Source organism: Dryobates pubescens, chromosome 1 (assembly GCF_014839835.1).
Source record: "Dryobates pubescens isolate bDryPub1 chromosome 1, bDryPub1.pri, whole genome shotgun sequence".
Lineage (NCBI taxonomy): Eukaryota > Metazoa > Chordata > Aves > Piciformes > Picidae > Dryobates > Dryobates pubescens.
Window position 1 is genome coordinate 21,247,165 of NC_071612.1, and position 22,867 is coordinate 21,270,031.

A 22,867-nucleotide genomic window follows, 5' to 3' on the forward strand; every position below is an offset into this window, starting at 1 on the left:
GTGCAGCCAAGGTCAGTAAAGCCAGGAGAAGCATCAGCCAGAGCTGAAGAAGCCAGAAGAGAGAGATTGTTTTTGTACTAGTTTAAGTCTGTTATCTCTCCAGGGGATTGTTTAGAACTTGCCCTTATTTTCCTTTTTACACCCAATAGTGATTTATTTTCATGTTACCACTGTTCTGTTCAAGATCTGGGGAAAAAATTTTAAAGGCATAGCCTAAACCTACCACAGTTGGCTTCTCTGTGTCAGGATTTGGCCCAGCCTTAGATATGGCTCCTGTTTTTGTCCTTGAGCTGGTTCCTGATGAGTGGTATGGTGACTGGGCAAGATGTGCAAAGGGAAATGAAACCTGTTTCCAAAGGCTTTGCTGCAGTCTCACAGTGAGACCCATCTGAACTGGAGCTGACTTTCACAGGGACTCGCTTTTGAAATCTGGGCATGACTAAAGATATCTTAGATGTTGCTTGGTTTTCAAGCATCTACAGAGACACTTGGATTAGTGTGTATTGGAAATATGTGATTGCCTTCAGCCGTGGTGAATTAGATCCCACCTGAGAGCAGAGAGTGGTACCACAGACATCTTGTCTGGGGAGGTTGGTTTACAGATTTATTAAACTGAGTCAGAGGCAAGCAAAATTGCTTAATACACAAGCTGGCTACACCTGCTCTTTACTATATTAGCATTGCTGTGTGGTACTTGTGACTCAGACCCATCTCTGATTGCCTTAAATTTAAGCTTGAAAACTGCTGGCAAAGGTGTGTCATTCAGTTTGGTCTTACAGCTCAGCCCCAGCTGCTGGATGGGGTCAAATGGTTCTTGGGTGTGTCAGAAGTTGATGTGGGAGATGCTGTGTTTCTGGAGGGAGTTTCCCTTATGTTGCTGGGCTGTGACTTGCTCCCAGCTGCCCATCACCATTGTCTAGCAGCTGCCTGTTGTCCCCAACAAGCCTTGACAAACCTTGTGGCTGAGCTCTCTCCCCTTGCCCTGAATCCTTGTGAGATGCCTCTTGCTCATAGTTCCTGTTCATTCATTAACTCAGCTTTGCTTGAAGGAGACTTGCTTTAGACACGATACAAATACTGCTGTGGAGCTCAGCTTTTCTCCGCAGGAGCTTTGTCCCTCTGCCTGCTGGGGACAATGGGAAGGTCAGCAGAGTGATTGCTTTCAAGGCTGAGTCGTTTGGCTGCGCTGTTGGCTGCATACATGAGGCTCCTCCTTAGTGAAATCCTGTAACAAAAGTGAATCTGGAGGGTGGGAGGAATGCATTAGAGCTTAGCCAAGTGCTTTGCTCACTAATTGCTAGGGGAGCCTTTGTGAGGGCCTGTGTCAGATTCTTCACATGCATCCATCTCAGTTCAACTGTAGATGGGCTACGCTCATCCAGAAAGAGCTGCTGCTGGGTGCATCTGTGGAGCAAACATGCATTGAGCTGCAGATGGCCAGGACACCTGAAAAGCAGAGGCTGCAGAGACCTAGCTGACGCACAGTGGTTGGAAGCTAGGTGCTCTCTCTCTTCGTGACACTGCAGAGGCCACCGGCCCCACCACCGGGCTGTGTCCCTGGGGTGCCCCTCGGGGAACAGACCTGCGGCTGCCAAAAGAATGCTGAAAGAATGCATGTGAAAGGCCTGTCCGGAGAGCTTGGCTCAGCTGAAGTCAGGCACCTCTCTTGCACTGTGTTTCTTCTGGGAGCCTGGCAGTGTTGAGAGCAGTGCTACCAGGCCTGGGGTTTATAGTTGGTGCTGTAGTGGGAACAGTTTGTTTCCCAGAGGAGAGGAAAATTCCAGGACAGTCCCCTGGAAATGTGTTTAGAAGCCTGCTGTGTGGTTTACTCGAGGCGTATCTGGGCTCATCTGGAGGGAAAGTGCTGGTGGATGTGTGTACCCAAGGCACTGGTGATCACCATGCTTGCTGATGTGGTGGCGGGGAAGGAGGTATGGAGGAGGGAGAGCTCAGCAGAACAGCAACTGAGCTTACATGGCAGCCTTGATCACCTCTAAGCAATGTGGATACAATGAGATTCCCAACATGTTTTTGGGCTGCTCAGGAGGTACAAAATCCCTGCAGTAGTTTGTTCTGCTGGGCTGGGGGGAGGGAACTATTGAAGCAGTGAGATAATGCCACTTGGCATTGTTAGAAATACTGAAACCTCCCCCTGCTTATGGACTCCTCAGCAGATTCCTGGAAACAACCATATGACACAGCTGCAGTTTGAAGTAGCTGCCAAGATGTTTAATAAACAGAACCCTGACCCTGGTGGGCGGGCTGAGAATGGTGCTGAGAGTGCATTAAGACAGTGCATAGTGTAGTTACACCAGTCAGGTTGAAGAGCCTGTTAATGGATTGATCTCATCCAAGTCCATTAGGAGCTTGATGCTCAATGGAGTCATAAAAGCTGCGGATAGAAGGATTGGAGGAAGCAGATTAGTGATAAGAGGCTGAAGAGAGTGATCATTAAAACGAGTACTCATTAAAATGCCCATCCAAAAAGATGTTCTAGCAGTGAACTGAGGTAGGACCAGCCCTGTACTGCTCTGGCAAGGAGGGTGTGAGTGAGGAGGATATGAGTAAGATGTATACATGGAGAACCCAGTCCCAAGCGGCTGGGGTACACCAGGACAGGCAGGTGACACTGCAGTGTTGTAGGTTCCTCCTAAAGAGAGGAGGTGGCAAGACCAAGCAAGTCTCTTATCTAGCTTATTTACTTGTTAGAAATCACCATTGACTGGGAGATTCTTTTGTGTTTGTGCTCAGCTCCTGAAAGCTGCCATCCTCTCACAGCTGGTTACCTGGTTTTCTGCTAGGCTGTCCACAGCTTATGGTGTTAACCAGCATGCTCCTTCCTTCGCTATCTGCTTGACAAAAAAATGCATCATGAGAAGTGACAATAAAAATGCTTTCTTATGCAGCTGAAGCACTGCAGTCCTGTTAGTTCATACCCCAAATACCCTGACACAAATGAACAACAATTCTGTCTCTAACCAAGCAGATGAGACATTCCTGTTAAACCTGGAGTGGTTTTCCCAGAAAGGGCTGGGGGGTGGAAGCTGTGCAGGAAGGGTTCTGCTCATGCCATGAGTGTGCAGCTGTGACATCACCACTGATACAAAGTGCAGGCTCCTGTCTACCCACAAAATTGTTCTGCTCTGCTTGTATGTGAAAGCCTGCTTTAAAGGCTTGCTGCCCTTGGCCACACAACCTGCCTGTCGGAAGGAGCTGTGCCAGGACAGGACTAAGCCTTCTCCAGGTTTCCAGAAGATGCTGTGCAGTTGCAGCGTGTCCTGGCTGGTAGCAGGCATTTTGCAGTGAATGATCGTGGCTTGTCACTGTGTGCTGCAGTACAGCTTCATACAAAAATTAAGGGCTTGGTCTCAGTGAGAGGGTTTTCCCTGTTTGAATTTTTCAGCTCTGTTCTTTTCCACCTTGCTTGTTGCCTCCACTGCCAAATCCTTGTGTATATAATTTAAGTTCTGCATATTAGTGTTTACCTCTCTTCGTGGTGCCTGGGCTCATCACCTGTAATCAGCCCAGTTCTGTGTACTGGTCCCTCCCCATTGCCCTGCTTTCTAGAAACCAGGTAGTTCATATGTGAGATACTTGAGAAGGTTATCCTAAATTGCAAACCACAGCAATTGTAGGGGCAGGTTAGCTGCTGCCTGACTTCTCCCTTCCCTTTCTCAAAGGAGAGGAAAAGTGTGGGATAGGCAACTGAAGAGTGAAGGCTTTGTGGCAAGGGTTGTGTGTGAGGCAGAAGTGGTGGGAATGCAGATAACAGCAATTGGAGAAAGGAGGATATGCAGCAAGATTTACTGAGTTAGTCTGCATTGTAGCTACAGGCTTCAGAGCTGCTGTGATCAGTGGTTGAGATCTGCTGTTTGGAACCAAAGCAGCCCATGATGAATTGGATCCCATCCTTGCTGCAGAAGGTGGCAGACCCAGTATTGAGCATTTGGCATGTAGAGTACTATGCAAGTATTTGCTCCTGAGCCAAAGATTAAAGGAAGATCTGACCTTTTTTTGAGCTGGAGGGAGGGCACAGTGAAGGGAATGTCTTCTTCCTGAAGGTAGTTCTGCAGTGTGGTGGGTTTATGCCCCGGGACACATCTGTTTTATTGGAAGTGAGCCTGAAGCTGTGCTCAGCTGCTGCCTGGCAGCAGTCCTGGCCTGTACCTGCTTTATTTTTCTCCATTCTCAGGATGATTTTCAGAGTCTACAGTGTGTCCTTTAAAGGGCTCCTGATGCCTGCACCCAAAAGGAAACCAGTGCTTTACTTGGTTTGTTGGGAGGTAATAGAGCTCTGAAGTCTGATTCACTGAAGTGAGGTTGCCCTGAACTGCTTTTCTGAAAGCTGCAGTGTGTTTGGCTGTCCCATGGGTAGGACAAATGAAGGCTTAGCTTGACACAGTGTAGTACTCTGGCCAAGCATTTTGGGCTTCCCTTTGAGTGTACTGAAATGTGCAGAGTGCTGTGGTCATCTGAGTTGGCTTCTTGCCCTAAGTTCCTCTCTTACAGGAAAGGGGCAGTGTACCTTACCTCAGCATTTGTCCTCCCCAGGACAGGCTGGCAGTGGTCTGCAAACACCCTCCGGTTTACTGTGAAGGGAAGTGGAGAAGTTTGTGGTGTGCTTGTGTGCTAAAAGGTTGCAATTATGTGATCCAGGAAAGACTAAGGTACAAATTTCCCATGAGGTATTTTAGGTTCTTTAACATCCTCCAGGAGGATGGTAGCAGCTTGGATTTAAAGATTTTCTGACCATGCACTAGTTCTGGCACCTATTTTGATTCATTCTCTGTAATAACTGTAGCCTGGTACAGAGGAAAGGAGGCAGGAAGAGGTCCCAAAAGTATGAGAGCTGAAATAACATGTCTTAAACTTGCTGTCTTTTGGCTGCCAGCTCTTGACTGAATGAGGCCAACTGTCAGTCCTGAGACAAAGATTAGGGGAAACAGGCACCCAAACAACAGCTAACTGTCAGGACCCCACTAACCAGTGGTTTTGCTGTCGTGCAGAATCTGAGTGCGGGGCTGCCCTCAGGACAGATCTGCCATGATGAGCAGAGGCTGGAGGTGATCTTTGCGGATCTGGCCAGGCACAAGGACGATGCTCAGCAGCGCAGCTGGGCGCTCTACGAGGATGAGAATGTCATCTGCTGCTACCTGGAGGAGCTTCTTCGCATCCTGGTGAGCAAATTTCCCTCTTTACAGACAGAGCAAACAGTCCCAGTGAAGTTCCTTTTTTCTGAACTCCTCCACCCCTCTGTTCCTGTTGGATCTGCTGTTGCAGAAGGTATAGGTTTCTTGTGCACCCCTTACTGCCCTGCCCTTCTGTGTGAGGTCTGCAATGTTCTTCAGCTGCTTTACTCTCCATCCTGCAAAGTTATTTGGAAAACAGTTAGAGAACCATTCTTCATGGTAGCTGTGATATTTACCTGTCACAGAAGCATGTAAACCCTCACCTCCAAAACTTAAAACCTGTCATCCTGCAGCAAACCTAGAACTTTGCTGTGAGTGTTGTTGCATTCCTAGGCCCATAGGGAAATGTCTTCCATTTAAAACATCTTGCTCAGAAGTTCTTCTGGGGTGAGGACCATTAAATGTAAAGAAACCTCCTTGGCTGTCTTGAAAATGTCTTCAAGTGTATTCAAAGCTACTTCTGTATCTCTCCACATCTGTGCCTTAGGAGAGGTACATCCCCATAGTGAGCAGCAGCAGCAATTAATGTCCCATGCCGTCACTAGAACGTGCAAACCCATCAGTGTATGGGGAATGTGATGATATGAGAGCTGCCACGCAGTGCAGTGGCATGGTCTGTGTTATGGGTGCCAGTGTGAGGTTTTCTCTGGCAAAAGCAGAATGTGTGTGCTCTGACATAAGCAGAACATGGGGTTTGTGTAGTAAACACCAGCATCTTTGTCACAGTGTAAGACCTGTACTGCCTTGCTGTGGGCCTGCAGGGCAAGGCAGAGGGGGATTTTGTGCAACCTTTTCCTCATAGTCTAAGGGTGGGAGGAGTTGTACAGCACTTCTCAGGATGAGAACAGTGCTGGAACTGCCCTGTGTAACTGTGCAGTGCACTCATCAAGGTGCTGCTCAGGTTGTGGTTTTTCAGTTGTTCTCAGCCCAACACATGCAGAGAGAGTTCTCAGGAATTCCTTTTGATGCAGGATCTGCAGGGTGGCCATTATTGAACTGGTTCAATTTCTTTGTGAGTTGGTTGGGCTGGGGCTACTGATAACCGAAAGCAGCTGACCTCCCCTGAAGTCCCTGCAGCAAGCACCTTGCAGCTTTGATGTGCCACTGGTCTCACCTGTTCATTCCTGCTTCCAGACAGATGCAGATCCAGAAGTTTGCAAGAAAATGTGCAAGAAGAATGAGTTTGAATCTGTCCTGTCCCTTGTGGCATATTATCAGATGGTAAGGTGGCAGAATGCATCAAATCTTTCTGAGTTTTCCCTGAAGATGGAAAAGAGCAGGGTTGCTATGATGAATATGTGTGAGAGATTCCCTCTGGGTAGGGCAGTTCTGTGAACTAGATGGAGTTGGAGCACATCCCTTCTGAGTGCTCAGTCAGTGCTGTGCTTCAAGTTGTATGAAGGAGCAGAGGATGGTGCAGACTTTGAAGCAGTAGCTTGCACTGTGAAGGGTAAAGCTTGCTGCTTTTGTTAGCTCCATTGAGGGACAGAACTGGCATCACTAATATCTAGAGGAAGCATTTCCAAGGATGCCTTGGGAAAGCTGACAGGCTGTAACTGCTCCTCTTTTAATCAATGCACGCCTGTGCATCAGTAAATAGCTTTGCTTAGGAAAGTAGGTTGTGAGTAGCAGCCTTGGGAGTGAGGAAGAAAATCAGTATTCAGAACAAGAAATGGAAGTTTTGCCTTCAATGCCTATGTGGTGTTGCTTTCCCCCTCTCCTTCCTGGAATGTGCTCTTGTGGGACTCTGCGGGGTTGGCAACTTGTCCACATCTTGTCCCAAAGTCCCCCAGCTACAGCACATCAAGGTTTGTGGCATTTAGCTTTCTTCTGGCACTTCTGTGTCAGAACACAAAGCTCAGCATCAGGAGGCTGTAGCATATCTGGCAGAAGTGGGAAGGCAGGCTGGGCATGATGTAGCTTACTGGCTTTCACTGCCTGTTCTCATCTGACCAGGATTTCAAGGAAGCCTGATCAGGTGCAGAGAAAGAGCAGTTAAGTTTCCTGCCTTTGCTTCTGTTGTGCCCAGTGGCAGAGCTTGGCTCACTTCTGTTCTTTGAACCCTGGAATTGTTTGCTGAGGCTGAAGGTTACCCCAGTACCAGAGCTGTTGTGGGAGCTGCAGCTTGAGGATCATCATTACTGGAATCTCTGCATTTCCCAAAACTTTCTGGTTACGCTTTCAGAACAAATCTGACAGCTTCCTGGTGCGGGAGCCGCTCCCATCCTGTTCAGTAGCCATCACATGCTGAAGAGGGTTTGCAAACACTGTGCTGTTAGGAGACCTCCTTCAGAGCAGTATCCACTGCTCTGTGTTCAGAAAATCCTGGCTAGCCAGCAAATTGAATCTCTTTGCTGGGGTTGGGTATAGTTTCTTGATGGGGATCACGTTTAGTGGATGTAATGGAACATTTCAGATCTGAGCTCTGGCTGCCACATGCCCTCTGATCACACATGCCAACAGCCTGTAGCTGTTGTGAATGTTATTGTAAAACAAGTCCTATGCTGTTGTTCAAAGCTAGTAGAGCTTCTGGGTTCACTGTCACCCTGGGAGGGTCTGTGGCTTCCCAACAGTGGGAACTTTCAGTCAGTTCTGTCTCTGCCTTGAAGCAAGCCCTCACCTGGGAGATGGTTTCATCCAATAAATTGGTTTTGCAGGAACACAGGGTGCCCTTACGACTGCTGCTGCTGAAGTGCTTTGGAGCCATGTGCAGCCTGGATGCTGCAGTCATCTCAACACTTGTGAACTCCGTGCTGCCCATGGAGCTGGCCCGGGACATGCAGACCCACACACAAGGTGAGCCAGAGCTGCCATACCCGGCTCCCTAGGAATGTGTCTGTTCACCGCAGCACCGCTGGCTCCTCATGGCCTGGCTGCTCCACGTGCCCAGTGCTCTGGGGAGAGTGGTGTCTGGGTTTAAAGTTATTCAGGTTACTACAGCTCTGCATGGAGAATGCGCAGGAGGGGATGTTTCAGTCCAACAGTGCAAGGGTCAGTAGCTCTTGAATGTGCCGTTAAGGATCTGTAGCACTTCTTGCAGCTGTCTTAAAGCACATTTTGAGCTGTTCCAGTTTTGTTTCATGATGCTGATGAGAGACACCTGCAGATCTCAAGGAAGATCTCTGCAGCTTCCTGTAGGTGGTTTTTCTCAGCTGTCTACATGAGGGCTTTGTGGTGTTTTCTGACGGTGAATGAGATGTGTGCTGATCAAAGGAGAGGATTTCCTTTCCACCAGTGTACCAGGGGAGATGGTAGTGCTGTTAAAGTTGCAGTCCTGCTCCTCTGCAGGTTAGTGCCACAACCTTATTTCCCCCAGCAATTTGCTTCCCATCCTAGGATTTGCCTTCATGTTCCTTGTACTTCACGCTCCTGCTGCCTTTTGCTTTGCTCTCTCTTTTGAAGTCAGGCAGTAGGCCACCAGTGCTGGCAGTGACATAAACTACTCTTTTCCTTAAAGGGACACTGAAAATCCATCATTTGTGCTACTCATGACCTATAATTGAAGTAGCTGTTGAGTGACCATGTGGATCAGAGCAGAAGAGCCCCAGAGTACAGAGCCTTGCTACCCCAATTGCAGTCTGCAGCCTCTTGGTTTGCTGTGGAGGGTGTCATGGAGCTGTGAAGTATAATTTGTTGATGATGGTGTAGGGATTGACAAGTGTGTGCAGAACAGGAGCCATTATATGCGTTTCATGAGAGCCAAGTGAATGTTCAAGATGGCCACTTTGGACATGCCTAATCAATGTCTGTGTCTGCAGCATCCCTCCACAAATGTGGTGGCCAGAACTAATGGGGCTAGTCTGGTGTCCAGAAAGTGCCATGAGAGAGAAAATCAAGCAGGAGGCTTTGTGCTTATCTTTGTGCCTATCTTTGCTCAGAGGCTTTGAAGTTCAGACATTTTGAAGGTGGGGAGTGCTTGAATAAAATCAGTCATGTTTCAGGGCAGGGCAAAGCACCAGTGCTGTGGTACAGGACTGAGATCGTTGTGCCTGTGTTGGTTACCCTTTATTCTTGTGCTGCTGCTTATGAATTCTGTGCAGTGAACTTAACCACACTGTTGGTGTTTATCTGGTTATGCATGAGATGCTGCCTCTCTAGGCTGAGGTTTTGCTGCCCATGAAGCAAAAAAATACTTGGTTACACTGTGGCTATGCTTCTGTGGTAACATTACTCACAATTTTGTGCTGCCAAAAATAAACTTTGGCATGCATCCATCACTGATTTGTAGAGATTGTCTCCAGTTGAGCATCTTCTGCTCCATGCCTCAACAGGCTTCAGTCTCCTGCTCTGTTCCCCGTGGTGCCTCTCTGCAGGCAGGGTGAGCTGGTTGCCCTTGTTACTCCTTGCCTGGTCACAGTGTTGCTGTCTAGGGCATTTTGTTGCATCATCCTGGATAGCACTGCCAACACCTCTTGATATGATGGAGCATCAAGTTCTGATCTAGGTGACGCCTGCACACCTTTGCTGTCTCCATGTAGCCCTTTGTATTGAATGGCCTATCTTCCAGCAAGTGCTAGCTCTGCTTGGGGGACCTGAAAAGCATTGCAGTGGATGTTGGTGGAAAGTGGCTCTGCTATGTCCTTTGAATTACCAATCTGCAGCATCTCTTCTTTCCCTAGCTTGGCCTCAAGGTGTGGGGTTTTTTTCTCTCCTTGCTGTAGTTACATGGGCAGTACAGTCAAAGGGTGAAAAACTGCTCTTCCATTGCCAGTAGATTGCTTTTGGTTACTGGAGCCTCCCAAATCCATGTCCCGATCCTGTGCTACCTTCCTTGTGCTAAGCTCATGGCAAACACATGCATCATCCAGTTCTCTTGACCTTCACAGCAGGGCTGCAGAGAAGTAACCATCCTTGACCCAAAAGTGTCCTTCAGAAGTGTTTCAGGGCATTAGTAGTTCCCTCCTGTCTTTCTCCTGTTTACTGCTCCATGTCCTGCCAGCAAATGGCAAGCAGTGCCTTGTGTGAAAACGTGACCTTGAATCCTAGAATGGCTTGAGCTTATTTTGGTACCAAAACCTTGAGAATAGCAGCTGATCTGTGACATACTGTGGAATAGCTAATCCCTTCTGTGAATGGCAGGGACCAAAGCAATTGGTGCCAACACTAAGCAACTGGGGAGTGTTGGAACTGGCTGCAGTAGCTCTGTGGGATCCCTCCTGGCTTGTTAATGATGAGCAGCAGAGGCAGAACCTCTGTGCATGGATGCTGGGTGCCTTTGATGAGAAAGCACTTTACCCCGAAGCTGATGCAGGCATGTTGGCTGCTGGCCAGTTCTTCTGCCAGATGTTTGAGTCTTACTGCTTCTGGACAGCCACTTTCCTCTGCTATGGCTAGCCAGCACATCTATCAGTGTTAGAAGAGCTTATAGTAAGCCAGAGTGAGGCAGAATTAGCCAGAACAATTCCAAAGAAAACAAACAGGGATAATCCAGTCTGTAATCATGACTTTCTCCCTTGTTGCAGCTCAGTGCGTATGCAAGTCAGCTCTTGGGCTCTTTTCATTTCAGTTGTAGACAGTTGTCTGCTTCCAGTGCCTAGGTTTTGCACTGCTGTGTTTAGAAGTTGGAAGCAAGGTCTTTGAAAGCTTCTGAGAAATATCTTCCATGCATAATGGCAGCTTTCTTACCAGTATCTCAGCAGCCTTTGGTAATGCAGGTTGGTGAGCTCAGCCACATCTCTCCTGCCCTTCATGGCCACTTGAGTGATGCTTATGAGTCTGTCATTAGTAGAGTCTCTCTGCTTTGGGACAGTTGTATTAATGCTGCTTACTTTCTTGCAGCCGCTGGTGCTGCGGTGCAATGAAAAAAATAATGTGCTTTGTCTGGCAATTAACTCTGTTCTTTAGCATGGCATGTCTTGGATGAGTCTGGCTGCAGCTGGGACATTCCAAGAACTTGTGCTGAGTGAGGGCACTTCAGTAAATCTGGATTTGCTCCAGCTTCTGCCTGGTTTCAGTCTCCTTTGATTCAGCATCCTTAGGCAAACACAAGATTAGCCACCCAGCAGTGAAGTCTGCTGTCAGCTCGGATGGATGGCCATCAGTTAATGGCAGATGGGACAAGGATAGAATAGAATAGAATAGAATAGACCAGACTAGGTTGGAAGAGACCTTCAAGATCATCGTGTCCAACCTATCAACCAATCCAACACCACCTAATCAACTAAACCATGCAGCCAAGCACCCTATCAAGTCTCCTCCTCAGCACCTCCAATGATGGTGACTCCACCACCTCCCCAGGCAGCCCATTCTAATGGGCAATCACTCTCTCTGTGTAGAACTTCTTCCTAACCTCCAGCCTAAACCTCCCCTGGTGCAGCCTGAGACTGTGTCCTCTTGTTCTAGTGCTGGTTGCCTGGGAGAAGAGACCAGCCCCCACCTGTCTACAACCTCCCTTCAGGTAGTTGCAGAGAGCAATAAGGTCTCCCCTGAGCCTCCTCTTCTCCAGGCTCAGCAACCCCAGCTCCCTCAGCCTCTCCTATTAGGGCTTGTGTTCCAAAACCTGTCCTCCCTCTTCCCATCTCTAATCTCTTCTTCCACACCAGCTATGGCCACACGTTTATCACTGGCTCCTGGTTCTCACATCCTTATTTCATTGTTCCTGAGGTGATGAGAAAATATTTTTGTTCATTTGATCCTTACTAGGAACATGGGAACAGCAGGCCCCTACGTCTGCCTACTGCACTATCCTGCCTCTGACACACAACTCCTGAAGCTGCAGAGGAAAGAATGAAGAAATCATGTGGTGAACAGTTTGGTTTTCTGCCACAGTGAGCTTTGGTATCACTGACACCTTAGAGCTGAGAGCTTCTTATATAAGTATGAAATATATTTAAATCATTGAATATCCTCCCTCTCTGTGTACCAAGAGTAAACAGCAGCTTCCAGCTTTCCTTTGCTGCCATATGGTCTAGAGTGCTCTCTTACAAACTCTTAATCTTGTTAATGCTGTAGCATCTCTGGTTAAGCCCTAAATGATCTATTTTTTTACTCAGAGTATTTGCTATTTGAAAACCCATGCATCTTGTGGAGCTTTGACAGTGTCTGCATGTTCTTCATCTGTAGAGGCTTTGCTCCCAGAGCTGACTTTCCAGGATCCTGAGGTTGGAATGATTTGCTAGGGGTTTTGTTTGTTTGTTTTTTCTCTCCTGTGCTAACAGTAAATTTGAGGGCTGCCAAGTGTTGCAAGTCCTTTGGCCAGGTCCAGGGGTATGGAGTGACAGCAAAGGCATTAGCCTATGCTCTCAAAACACAGCTGCAGGCTGCTGGTGCTGAGAGATTTAAATGTCTTAAAGGGTTTGGAGGGGGTAGCAGAACCAGCACATACTGTGGAACAGTTCTGTGAGAGAAGCATTGAAGGGGACTTTCTTCTTTTCTAATGAAAAGTAGTTTGGGGTCATTTTGTTGTGTTTTGTAGATGCAATGTGTAACAAGTGCACCAGATGCTTTCTGGCAGATGTAGCTGAACTTTATTTAGCCAGTATGTGTGGTAACCTACTTCATAGAAATAATCATAGAATCAAAAAGGTTGGAAAAGACCTCAAAGATCATCAAGTCCAACCTGTCACCCAAGACCTCATGACTACTAGACCATGGCACCAAGTGCCACGTCCAATCCCTACTTGAACACCTCCAGGGATGGTGACTCCACCACCTCCCTGGGCAGCCCATTCCAATGGCTAACAATTCTCTCTGTGAAGAACTTTCTCCTCAATGTTCCTTTTCCTGTCATCTTCAGACTTGTTGAACTGGACAGAGGCTATGTTTGATGATGACACAGATCCTATTCCATGATTATGTTCTTTTATTCAGCAAATGTTTTGAGGTGTATCCATTAATTGAAATTCAGGAAAGGCACTGGCTGTGGTTCTGTGAAGCATAGCTACTGCCAGTGAAAATCATGTTGGACTGGCAGGTTGTGGGATGTACGAATGCTGGCGACACGTGTGGCCTGGGAGGTGGGCAGATGCACAGCCCCAGTCATGAGCAGCGATCTGGTCTCCCCAGAGACCTCTTATACCTCCAGGCAGAGCTGAAGTAGCAAAAGTGGAGCAGTGGAGGGATGGTAACAAGCAGCATAGCTGTCTGGGGGTGGTGTTGGTTGGAACAGGCAGTATTTCAAGGTGGCCAGATGGATGCTTTTTCTGGGTTCAGTAATTACATAACTATGGGATGTGTCCTGGGACTGTGCAGGGGAGGTGTTTAATTATTCAGATCAAGTTTTCCCAGATCATCTCCAGTAGAGGAGATAAAAATCAAGAATAATTCTTGTGAGTATTTTAAAATTGCTTTGGTAAGGTATGTCACAGAAGGCATGGGAGGTGCTTAAACAGGGGGAACAACACCCTTACAGCTCAGTAAACCGGGAACAAGGAGCGCTCCTAATCGGTGTTAAATGACTTTATTAAAGGTGTTACTTCCTAGCTGCCACTAGGGAACGCTATTCCACATCCTCAGAAGAGCTAATGGCAGGACCTTTATCTTGCAGATCATCAAAAGATGTGCTACTCTGCACTGGTGCTGGCAATGATGTTCTCCATGGGGGAGCCCCTGCCATACCATCACTATGGTAAGAGCAGCTTATGCACACGGCTTGGTAGAACAGCAGAGCTGATGGTGGGACCTCTGGGGCGTGCTAGCAGACCCAAGGAAGGGACCTTTCCTGGTGGCCAAGGTGGGGACAGCTAGAGGAAAGTCCAGGTGAGCAGGGCAAGAGTAAGGTCTGCTCTTCATCAGTAGTCTGGCTGCCGAAGCACCAGGACGCGATGCCAGATTTCCAGAGAGCAGCACAAATCTGGGTTAGAGCAGTGGAGGACTGATGTCATGCTGCACAAGAGGTGGATTTGTCCATCACTCTGACTAAGCAACATTGGAAACATGCATCTCTCACTTGCCTCAGAGATGTTATGTCTGCTAATGAGGCTGAGAGCCCAGATCACTCCATGAATAGAATAGAATAGACCAGGTTGGAAGAGACCTTCGAGATCATTGCATCCAACCTATCATCCAACACCACCTAATCAACTAAACCATGCAACCAAGCACCCTATCAAGTCTCCTCCTAAACACCTCCAATGATGGTGACTCCACTACCTCCCCAGGCAGCCCATTCCAATGGCCAATCTCTCTCTCTCTGTAGAATTTCTTCCTAACCTCCAGACTAAACCTCCCCTGGTGCAGCTTGAGACTGTCCTTTTGTTCTGGTGCTGGTTGCCTGGGAGAAGAGACCAGCCCCCACCTGTCTACAACCTCCCTTCAGGTAGTTGTAGAGAGCAAGAAGGTCTGCCCTGAGCCTCCTCTTCTCCAGGCTAAGCAACCCCAGCTGCCTCAGCCTCTCCTCACAGGGCTGTGCTCAAGGCCCCTCACCAACTTCGTTGCCCTTCTTTGGACTCGCTCCAGCAAGTCAACCTCCTTCCTAAACTGAGGGGCCCAGAACTGGACACAGGACTCAAGGTGTGGCCTAACCAGTGCTGTGTACAGGGGCAGAATGACCTCCCTGCTCCTGCTGGCCACACTGTTCCTGATACAGTGTTCTTGATACACTGTTCCTGAACAGCCCCTAAAGCTGTCAAATGCATGAGGTGGCCTCTTGCTGGTCTTTGTTCTAACAGGACAGTGCAGCCCTGTGCATTTTAAGCCTTTAGGGAAAGCAGAGATGATTAAGGGTGTTGCAGTCAATTGGGAAGTGCAAACACTGTGCCAGATCTGCCTGTTTTATCTGCTGTCCTTTCCTTCCAACCTTCAGCCACAAAGCTTCTTCCTCAGGTCATGTTGTGTTCCCTGTACTTGGGAAACTCTGGGCTCATTTTTCCTTGAAATGCAGTAGAAATTTTCGTAAGCTTCTCCTCAGCAGTTTCACCCTTACCACCCCAGTAAACACAAATAAGATTTAAGCTGGCACAGTAGAGGCTGTGGAATAAGTTTCCACACTTCCTGCTTTTCTCTCCTCTTGTCACCCTGGCAATTATTTCCTGCAGGTGGACTTATTTGCATGAGCTCCTCTGCTTTCCTAATGGCTAAATTGAAAAATGTGTTGTTTCTAATGACTGGGTGATGGCTCTTCTTTTCTTTTTTTCAATAGATGGATTAAACCAGTGGTCAAGAATACAAATCCCTTCCTGCCTGAAGCCTTCGTTGGCAGCAGTAATGCTGCATCAACAGCTAGAGCAGGATTTGGTGGATAGCACTGCATGGTGGATAGTCCTGTGAGCCACTTCTCTCTTGCACAAAGACACTTCAGTGGTCTCTCTAATCCACTTGCAGGGTTGTTCGTTCCCTGGAGACTGACACTGGCACTTCACTAATAGGCATAGAAGCACAGAGAAGTGGCTTTCATGGTCCCTTGTTACATGGTTTATTTTCACTATGCTGTAAATGCCCTCTTTCTCCCCATGCAGAACATCTCAACTCTCAGTTTGTGCAGTTCCTGTTGGATGTGATTGAGGATGGGCTGCCCTCGGACACCACCGACCAGCTGCCTGACTTATTTGTCAATGTCCTTCTGGCTTTCAATCTCCACATTCCAGGTCAGTTGGGTGCTGCTCTGCTCTACCTTGGCAAGAATTCAGTGGTCTTGAGCAAGAGTGTGAAGAATGGAGAGAGAGAGAGAGAGAGAGAGAGAGACAGACAGAGAAATAGACTCTTACTGGGTCTTCATGGGACTGTGATAACCTCTCTGGCTCCCCTCATCTCTTGCACTGTTTAAATATGTTGCATAACCCTTGAACACAACAAGGTCTGAGAGACCATGTCCAACCAGCTGACCCTCTGGGGCATAGCAGCCCAGGGGATTTCTCTCTGTATTTCCACGCTGCCTGTTGCTGGGTTGCACTTGGATATGATAGAATCATTTTATTGGAAAAGACCATTGAGTCCAACCATTATCTAACTCTACCAAGTCTGGTGCTAAACCGTGTCCCTTAGCACCTCATCTCTGTCTGCATCTTTTAAATGCCTCCACAGATGGGGATTCAACCTTCTCCCTGAGGAGCCCATTCCAGTGTTTGATAACTCTGTCAGTGGAGACATTTCTTATAATACCCAATCTAATCCTCCCCTGGTGTAAGAAGTTCAGGCCATTTCCTCTGGTCCTGTCTCATAGTACCAGGGAGAAGAGACGAACAACCCACCTCCCTGCAACCTCCTTTCATGGTAGTTATAGAGAGCAATAAGATCTCCTCTCAGCCTCCTTTCCTCCAGACTAAACAATCCCAGCTGGCTCAGCTGCTCCTCATAAGATTTGTCCTCTAGACCCTTCACCAGCTTTGTTGCACTTCTCTAGACCCGCTTTAGCACCTCAATGTCTTTCTTGTAATGAGGGCCCTAAAATGGCAGAGTACTCGAGGTATAGCCTCACCAGTACAGGGGGCCAATCGCTTTACTGGTCCTGATAGTCACATTATTCATGATAGAGGCCAGGATGATGTTGGCCTTCTTGGCTGCCTGTCAGTCAACACCCCCAGGTCCTTCTCTACTGGGCAGCTTTCCAGCCACTCTTCCCCATGTGTTGCATGAGGTGGTTGTGACTGAAGTGCAGAACCTGGCACTTGGCCTTGTTGAATGTCACACATTGCTCTAGCCTGTCCAGGTCTCTCTGTGGAGCATCCCTACCCTAAGGCAGACCAACACTCCTTCCCACCTTAGTGTCATCTGCAAATTGTGCTCTCAGTCCTCTTGTGCAGATCATGAGTGGAATTAACTCACAGGCACATCTGATTGGGCACAGAAAATGCTTCAGCAGGCAGTTCTCAATACCAGTCTAGAAAGAAAGTCCTCTGCCTTCTGTAGGCCTTGACAAACCTTATGTTTAGCCGTCTGCTGCTCTTGAAGCTCAGTCAGTGCCAGTGTGTTGGCACCAGGCTTTTCAGCCTTGGCTTGAGCTGCACTCTCTCCTGATTGCCCTCAGTTACTGCTCAGCTTCCTAAGAACAGACAACATGTATGGTCCCTCCAGAAGGGCGTTTGCCCTCTTGATGCCTGTGAGTTTTGAAGTGTTGACAGATTGGAGAGCAGCTCCAGGTCCTGCTAAGAAAGGCCACTCTGTAACTCAGAATCTCCTGTTGTTCCAACTGTCTTTAATTGCTTCCTCTGGTTCTGCTTCATGGCTTTACCTTTGGCTGCGTGGAGAGAGGGGAGGATAAAGCAGCAAGGATGTGTCCCGTAATTTACCTGTTATTTGGAGTTGCACTTCGTTAAAATTGATATGAAAGTTTCTAATTTCATGTGAAAGCTGATTGCACAGAGACTGATTAAGTGTATCTCTGCTGCTTTCATTCATTACCCCTCTCACACTTGCCCATATACTTCCTGGCTGCAGTAATTAGGCAATAATGCATGACAGGCAGTGTACTTCTGGGGGATTACCGCCCGCCTGGGGTCTAGCCCAGAGCAAGGGACTTGTTCTCTGATGCTAAGAACATGTTAAATGATGTTCAGATTGCTTATTAGTGGGTTGAATTTTTTATTCCTCTGCGAGATTCAGTGGTGCAGCATTAGTTCAGAAACTCTCCTAAAAGCTGCTTATATTGGCATCCTTCACTGTAAAGGATGCTGAAGCACTTTGCAGCCTGTGGAATATTGCAGGGTTGCCAATGCTGTGCCACAGAAACAGCCATCCTGTGCTGTTTGGATGCTTCTAAGTGTGAACACAGGCATCCATAAGGTCTGTTAGGATGAACCTATTTTAGTTAGAACAAATCACCCTCCAAGCAGGCTAGGGGATGTTTCCTAGAAGTCTTCAGCCACTGTACTTGCACAGCCTGGTGCTTAGTGCTGGGGGGAAGAACTTTTCCTTTCTGGCACGCTCCAGGGACCTGGTTGTCCCTTCTTATTAGAGTGTGCAAAGCAATAAATTCCAGTGAGTCACCACTGATATGAAGCAAGAAGGTACCAGACAGTGAAGCCCTTGGCTTCAGAGGCTTGTGAGCAGACATGCTGTTCAACAAGACAAAGCCTTTGCAAAGTATTTAACGGTACTTGGCCGGCAGGACTGGAGCCCATATGTGAATCAGATGCACACAGAAAGCACAAAGTCCCAAATGCTTCATGCATTGTTTCAGATTGATTTCACCTTCTCTCTCCCTGCCCACCCGCTCTGTGGGGCTGAAACTTTTCATAGCCCTGACAGACTATGGTTCCCCAAAGCTTTCCAGAGCACTGATGTGAAATAGGAGCCCTCTACTATTGACATTTTATTGCTGTGGCCTTCAGGAAACAAAGGGATGTGCTGAACAGGTCTCTTCCTTAGTTCCAGAACACAGCGTGATCATGACCACAATAAGCAAGCACTCAAACGTCAAGACTTTCACAGAGAAGCTGCTGCTGCTGCTGAACAGGGGAGGTGAGTGTTGGTGGCACTGGTACGTGCCCGGCAGGGGGTGCAGCTAATGGTGACTGGGGGAGATGAGCCCAGAGCTTGTTAAGGGGTGAGGTGCATTGGGGATAGCTGAGGAGCTGTCAGCTCAGGCAGAATTTGCTGTTTCCTGGTGAGTTTGTGAGGGTGACAGGCTGTGTTGCTGAGGACAGAGCTGCACAAAGGATAAAGGGATGCTGATGCCACCTAGGAAGAGAGGAGAGGCTTCTGGGCTGTCATTTCCTCATACTCTAGGTCAGTTCAGCCTTGTATTGCAGCATGGACGGCTGCAATGTAGGCAAGCTCTTATCTGGGCTACTCTTATCCTTGGACAGGCAAGACTCAGCAGCACTAGCACACAAACCTCAGCCTGTGCTGGCAATCAGCTGCCTCAGGGGACAGATCCACATGGAGGTCTTACCTTCCAAAATACTATTTAGAGTGGAGCTTCCCCCTTCAGAATCACCAGCAGAGTGTTAGTTTTGTATCTGCTCCAGGCATAGAGTGAAATCCACTGTACATGTAGAGCTTTTGGAAAGCATATTGCTGGGAAGCTGGAGATCTCTGCAGGAAGAGCAGTGCCAGGTATTTCTGTCTGTGCCACACGCCACTATTGTGCTTTCTAATACTGTCTGGAACACAGGGGCTTTGCTGTCTGAGTTTCATTTTGTTGACTTGCGGGTAAATAACTCATCCTGTGATGCTTGCAGCTCATCTTACTCTGGCTTGAGTTCTCTTTGGGGTTGCAAATCACTGTCTCCGCACTGTATCAGCTTGAGGGCAGCCAGCCTCTCTGTGCTCTTCTGTCTGGCCTCCTCCCAAAGCCTTTGTTTAGTCCTTTCCCTGCCAGATTCCCTGCAGGAATCACCTTACTGCAAGGGTCTGGAAGAAGAAAATGGAGGCCACAACCTAAATGAAGAAGACCACAACCTAAATGAAGATGCTTTCCTTTTGCCTGTCTTCCTGACAAGTGCTGGGGGGGCTCTGCAGTGTCCCAGAGGCCCCCTCTAGGGTTCTGCAGGGATGTGTTTTGGAAGACAATAGGATATGGTTGCTCATTTAAACTTGGAAGTGCTTATTTGCTACTGGGACATTTCTAGCCTGATCTCTGTGGTGAAAGCTCATTTCTGGTACAGGATCTGATGGGGGTTTTTGGAGGGATCATTGGACCAGGCTGTAAAGTGGGGAGAAATTCAATGGTTGAGCAAAAAGGGGAGGCACTGCTAATGAGCTCTCACCTGGGATCATTGGTGAAACATAAACAATGATTAATGTTAATGCTAATGAGTTTGGTCTCAGCTTGGTACCCTGCAGAGCTGCCATCCTGATTACACTGCTTTGTGCAAGACACTAAGGTCTGCTGGCACAAGAGCTGGCCCACAGGCAGGGAGTGGCTGACCAAGGCATCCTCTCCAAAGCCTGTACGGTCTAACAAAGGGATGTGCAGTGAAGATGGAGGAAGGGGGCAGTGGGGGACATGTGGCTTAGCACAGTTTCTTTATCTCCCCCAGATGATCCAGTTTGTATATTCAAGCACCAGCCTCAGCCACAACACTCGGTGCTGAAGTTTCTGCAGGACATCTTTGCCAGCAAGGATACAGCCAGCATCTTCTACCACACAGACATGATGGTCCTGATAGACATCCTGGTGCGGCAGATAGCTGATCTCTCCCCAGGAGACAAGGTGCTCATAGTAACCCACAGGAACTGGGGAAGGGAGCACGGTCCTAAAGAAGTTGGATGGTGCAGGCCAGAATGGACTCCTGGGGTGGGCATGGTATTTCTGGGTGCTTAAATGAACCCTGGGAGCTGAGGAGGAAGAAAGGATTTATCCTTCCTGGCACACAGCAGTAGCAAGGCATGTTTGAAGGCTTCTGGTGGTCTGCACCTTTCCGTCCAGGGACCCTTGGGAATAGAGACCCTCTGTGAGATATAGAAGTAGGAGGGATCTCTGTGTTTTGGTATGGCAAGAGACAGGGTTATGCATGTTTGAGAGCTAGTGAAGAGCAGCACTGTTTTGCTGTGGGAAAAGCAGAGTTTCCTGTAGCTGCTAATGAGCCTTAAGGACAAGCAGGTGCCTCTGGAGTTGCTCTCTGGCTGGTGCAGCAGCAGCAGCTGTTCCTGCACTCATGCTGTAATGGAGGCTGGCATGATTGTTTATCTCACTTTAAACCTTCGTTGTGCTCTGTGTTTTGTCTCCCCTCCCACTTGGCAGCTGAGGATGGAGTATCTGTCTCTGATGCACGCCATCATCCGCTCCACACCCTATCTGCAGCACCAGCACCGCCTCTCTGACCTGCAGGGCATCTTGCAGCGCATCCTGGGGGAGGAGGAGGAGGACCAGCAGTGCCAGATGGACAAACTGATCATCTTGGAGATTTATAAGGAATTCCCAGAAATCTCCCCCAGTACAAGCTAACCACCTCTCAGCTTGGACTGGAGTTTGAACCACTTGGATTGATGGCGTCTCTTGTTGACACTTCCTCCCCATTCCCTTCCAGTACAGCTCATACCTTATATCCCTCCATGCGAGGCCTAAGGCTGGGACAGCATTCACCAGCCCTTTAGGAAGGCCAGCAGCAGAAGGGGCGTGGGGTGCCCCCGGGGCCTGGTGCTCAGGGGAGGTCGGAGCTGGGTGGGCGCTGGCGCTGTGGTTTGCCTGCAAGGCTCGGGCTGGAGGTATTTAGGCAGCTGGTGTTCGTGGGAAGGGCAGAGAGCTTGCAAGGGACTTAGCAGGCAGGGTGGGGGGGGTGCTGAGCTGCGTTGGTGTCCCGAGGTCCCGAAGAGAAAGGCCTTTGCCTTAGAGTATCACTTCTTTTCCATGTGCATCTCTCTCCCTGCAGTGACCAAGTGGAGTCTGCTGGTGCTTGGAAGAAGCTTTTGTAACACCTGTTTTGTTTTCTGCTGCTAGTGCCAATGTGCTGCAGCCCTGCCGAGGGGAGGTAGCTTGCTCGCTGTCCAGCGCCTTGTCTAGTGAGCCTTTCGCTCTCTCCTGGCCCTCTGCTTTGCCTCTGGGTAGCAGCCCATCAAGGGTCATAGAGGTCTTACGCCAGCAGCTGCTTTTTTCAATCTGCTTTCTATAGTGGTGTTTAAATCTGAAATACTTGCACACTGTGGCAGCCTAGAAGCAATGACCATGTGGGTGATGCTGCCCTTAGGAAGCCTTTGGCCGGGACACAGCAGAAAGATGTGTCCTGCCAGGTGAAAGCTGCCACTTGCCACCTCTCACAGCTCTGCCCTGGGGCCCCAAGCAGAGGGGCTGCGTGTGGGCAGGCTTGCTCTGTTTGTGAAGCGTGTGGATTTCTTGCCTTGAGCTTCATAGTAGCTCTGCCTCGCTGCTCTCCTGCTCCATGTGGCAGCGCTCAGAGGCAGCGTGAGCCTGGTGTCCAGTAGCTGTTTGTGACTATGCACGAGTGTGGGGAACCCTTATTTATATTTCCTCTAGGTTTCTAGAAGCAGGATTAACCTCCTTCCCTGTAACAGTCACACTAACGTGGGTCTCTTAGATATTCGTGTGCACAGTCTGGTCACACCCTGTCCCCAGCTCTTCCTTTGCAGTATTCTGTGTAGGAGCTATTGGAAAGTGGAACTGGAAATACTGAGCACTGTATTTTATTTTTTCTTTTTTTTTTAAGCTTGAGGTAATGACAGGAGCTCTGTTCTGCAAGCCTGGACCCTGGGCACTGAGGCAGTGGTGCTTGGGAATGGAGCAGGTTAACCTGCCAGCCAAGGCAGGGGCAAGGTCCTCCTGAAGTCAGCCTGGGAATGGCCAAGCTTAATAACCACCCTCATAGAAAAACCTATTTTTCCCCTGTAAAAATGTATGAATGTCAAAAGGGATCCTGTATTTTCTTAAACACTAAGTGTAACATGCAGAAGAATAAAATGTCTTAAACTGGACTCCTGTGAATGTAGCCCTGCCTGTCTTGTTGGGGGAGGACTGCAGCAGTGGGGGCAGCTCGGGTGCCTGCTGCCTGCTAAGGCAAAGCTCTGGGTGCTGATCTTACAATAGCAGCAATGCAGTACTTTTCACACACTCGGCTTCTTGCATTGTGTTTTCCTACCATGTTTTTGGCAGACAAGGAGTGGTGAAGAGCAGCAGCCATTGCTAGGGGCACACCCATCACCCCCGTGAGCCTGCTCAGCATCACTGCTCTGGATTAAGGGTCTGGCAGAGCTGGACTCTGCAATTCACTTCCTGCAAGGCACATGCAGCCTCAGCTGGCTCCCAGCAGAGCTGCCAAGGCAGCAAGCCTGTGAGGCAAGGTTTTAACAGTCTGTGCTGAGAGCTAACGAATCCTGCTTTGGCTGCAGATGTCTGCTCTCAGACC

At 48.6% G+C, this 22,867-nt stretch overlaps 1 protein-coding gene across 1 annotated transcript in view; it reads left to right on the forward strand.

Annotated features, from left to right (window-relative positions):
• The window catches only part of NCKIPSD (NCK interacting protein with SH3 domain), a 58,762-nt gene extending 36,312 nt beyond the window's left edge, over positions 1 to 22,450 (forward strand). The window contains exons 6-13 of the mRNA XM_054162582.1: positions 5,007 to 5,177; positions 6,324 to 6,410; positions 7,847 to 7,985; positions 13,675 to 13,755; positions 15,584 to 15,712; positions 18,432 to 18,524; positions 20,048 to 20,220; positions 20,752 to 22,450. Of these exons, the coding sequence (XP_054018557.1) occupies positions 5,007 to 5,177; positions 6,324 to 6,410; positions 7,847 to 7,985; positions 13,675 to 13,755; positions 15,584 to 15,712; positions 18,432 to 18,524; positions 20,048 to 20,220; positions 20,752 to 20,955 (1,077 nt within the window). The 3' untranslated portion in view covers positions 20,956 to 22,450. The remainder of the gene's footprint in view (positions 1 to 5,006; positions 5,178 to 6,323; positions 6,411 to 7,846; positions 7,986 to 13,674; positions 13,756 to 15,583; positions 15,713 to 18,431; positions 18,525 to 20,047; positions 20,221 to 20,751) is intronic.
• Positions 22,451 to 22,867: the final 417 nt, after the last annotated feature.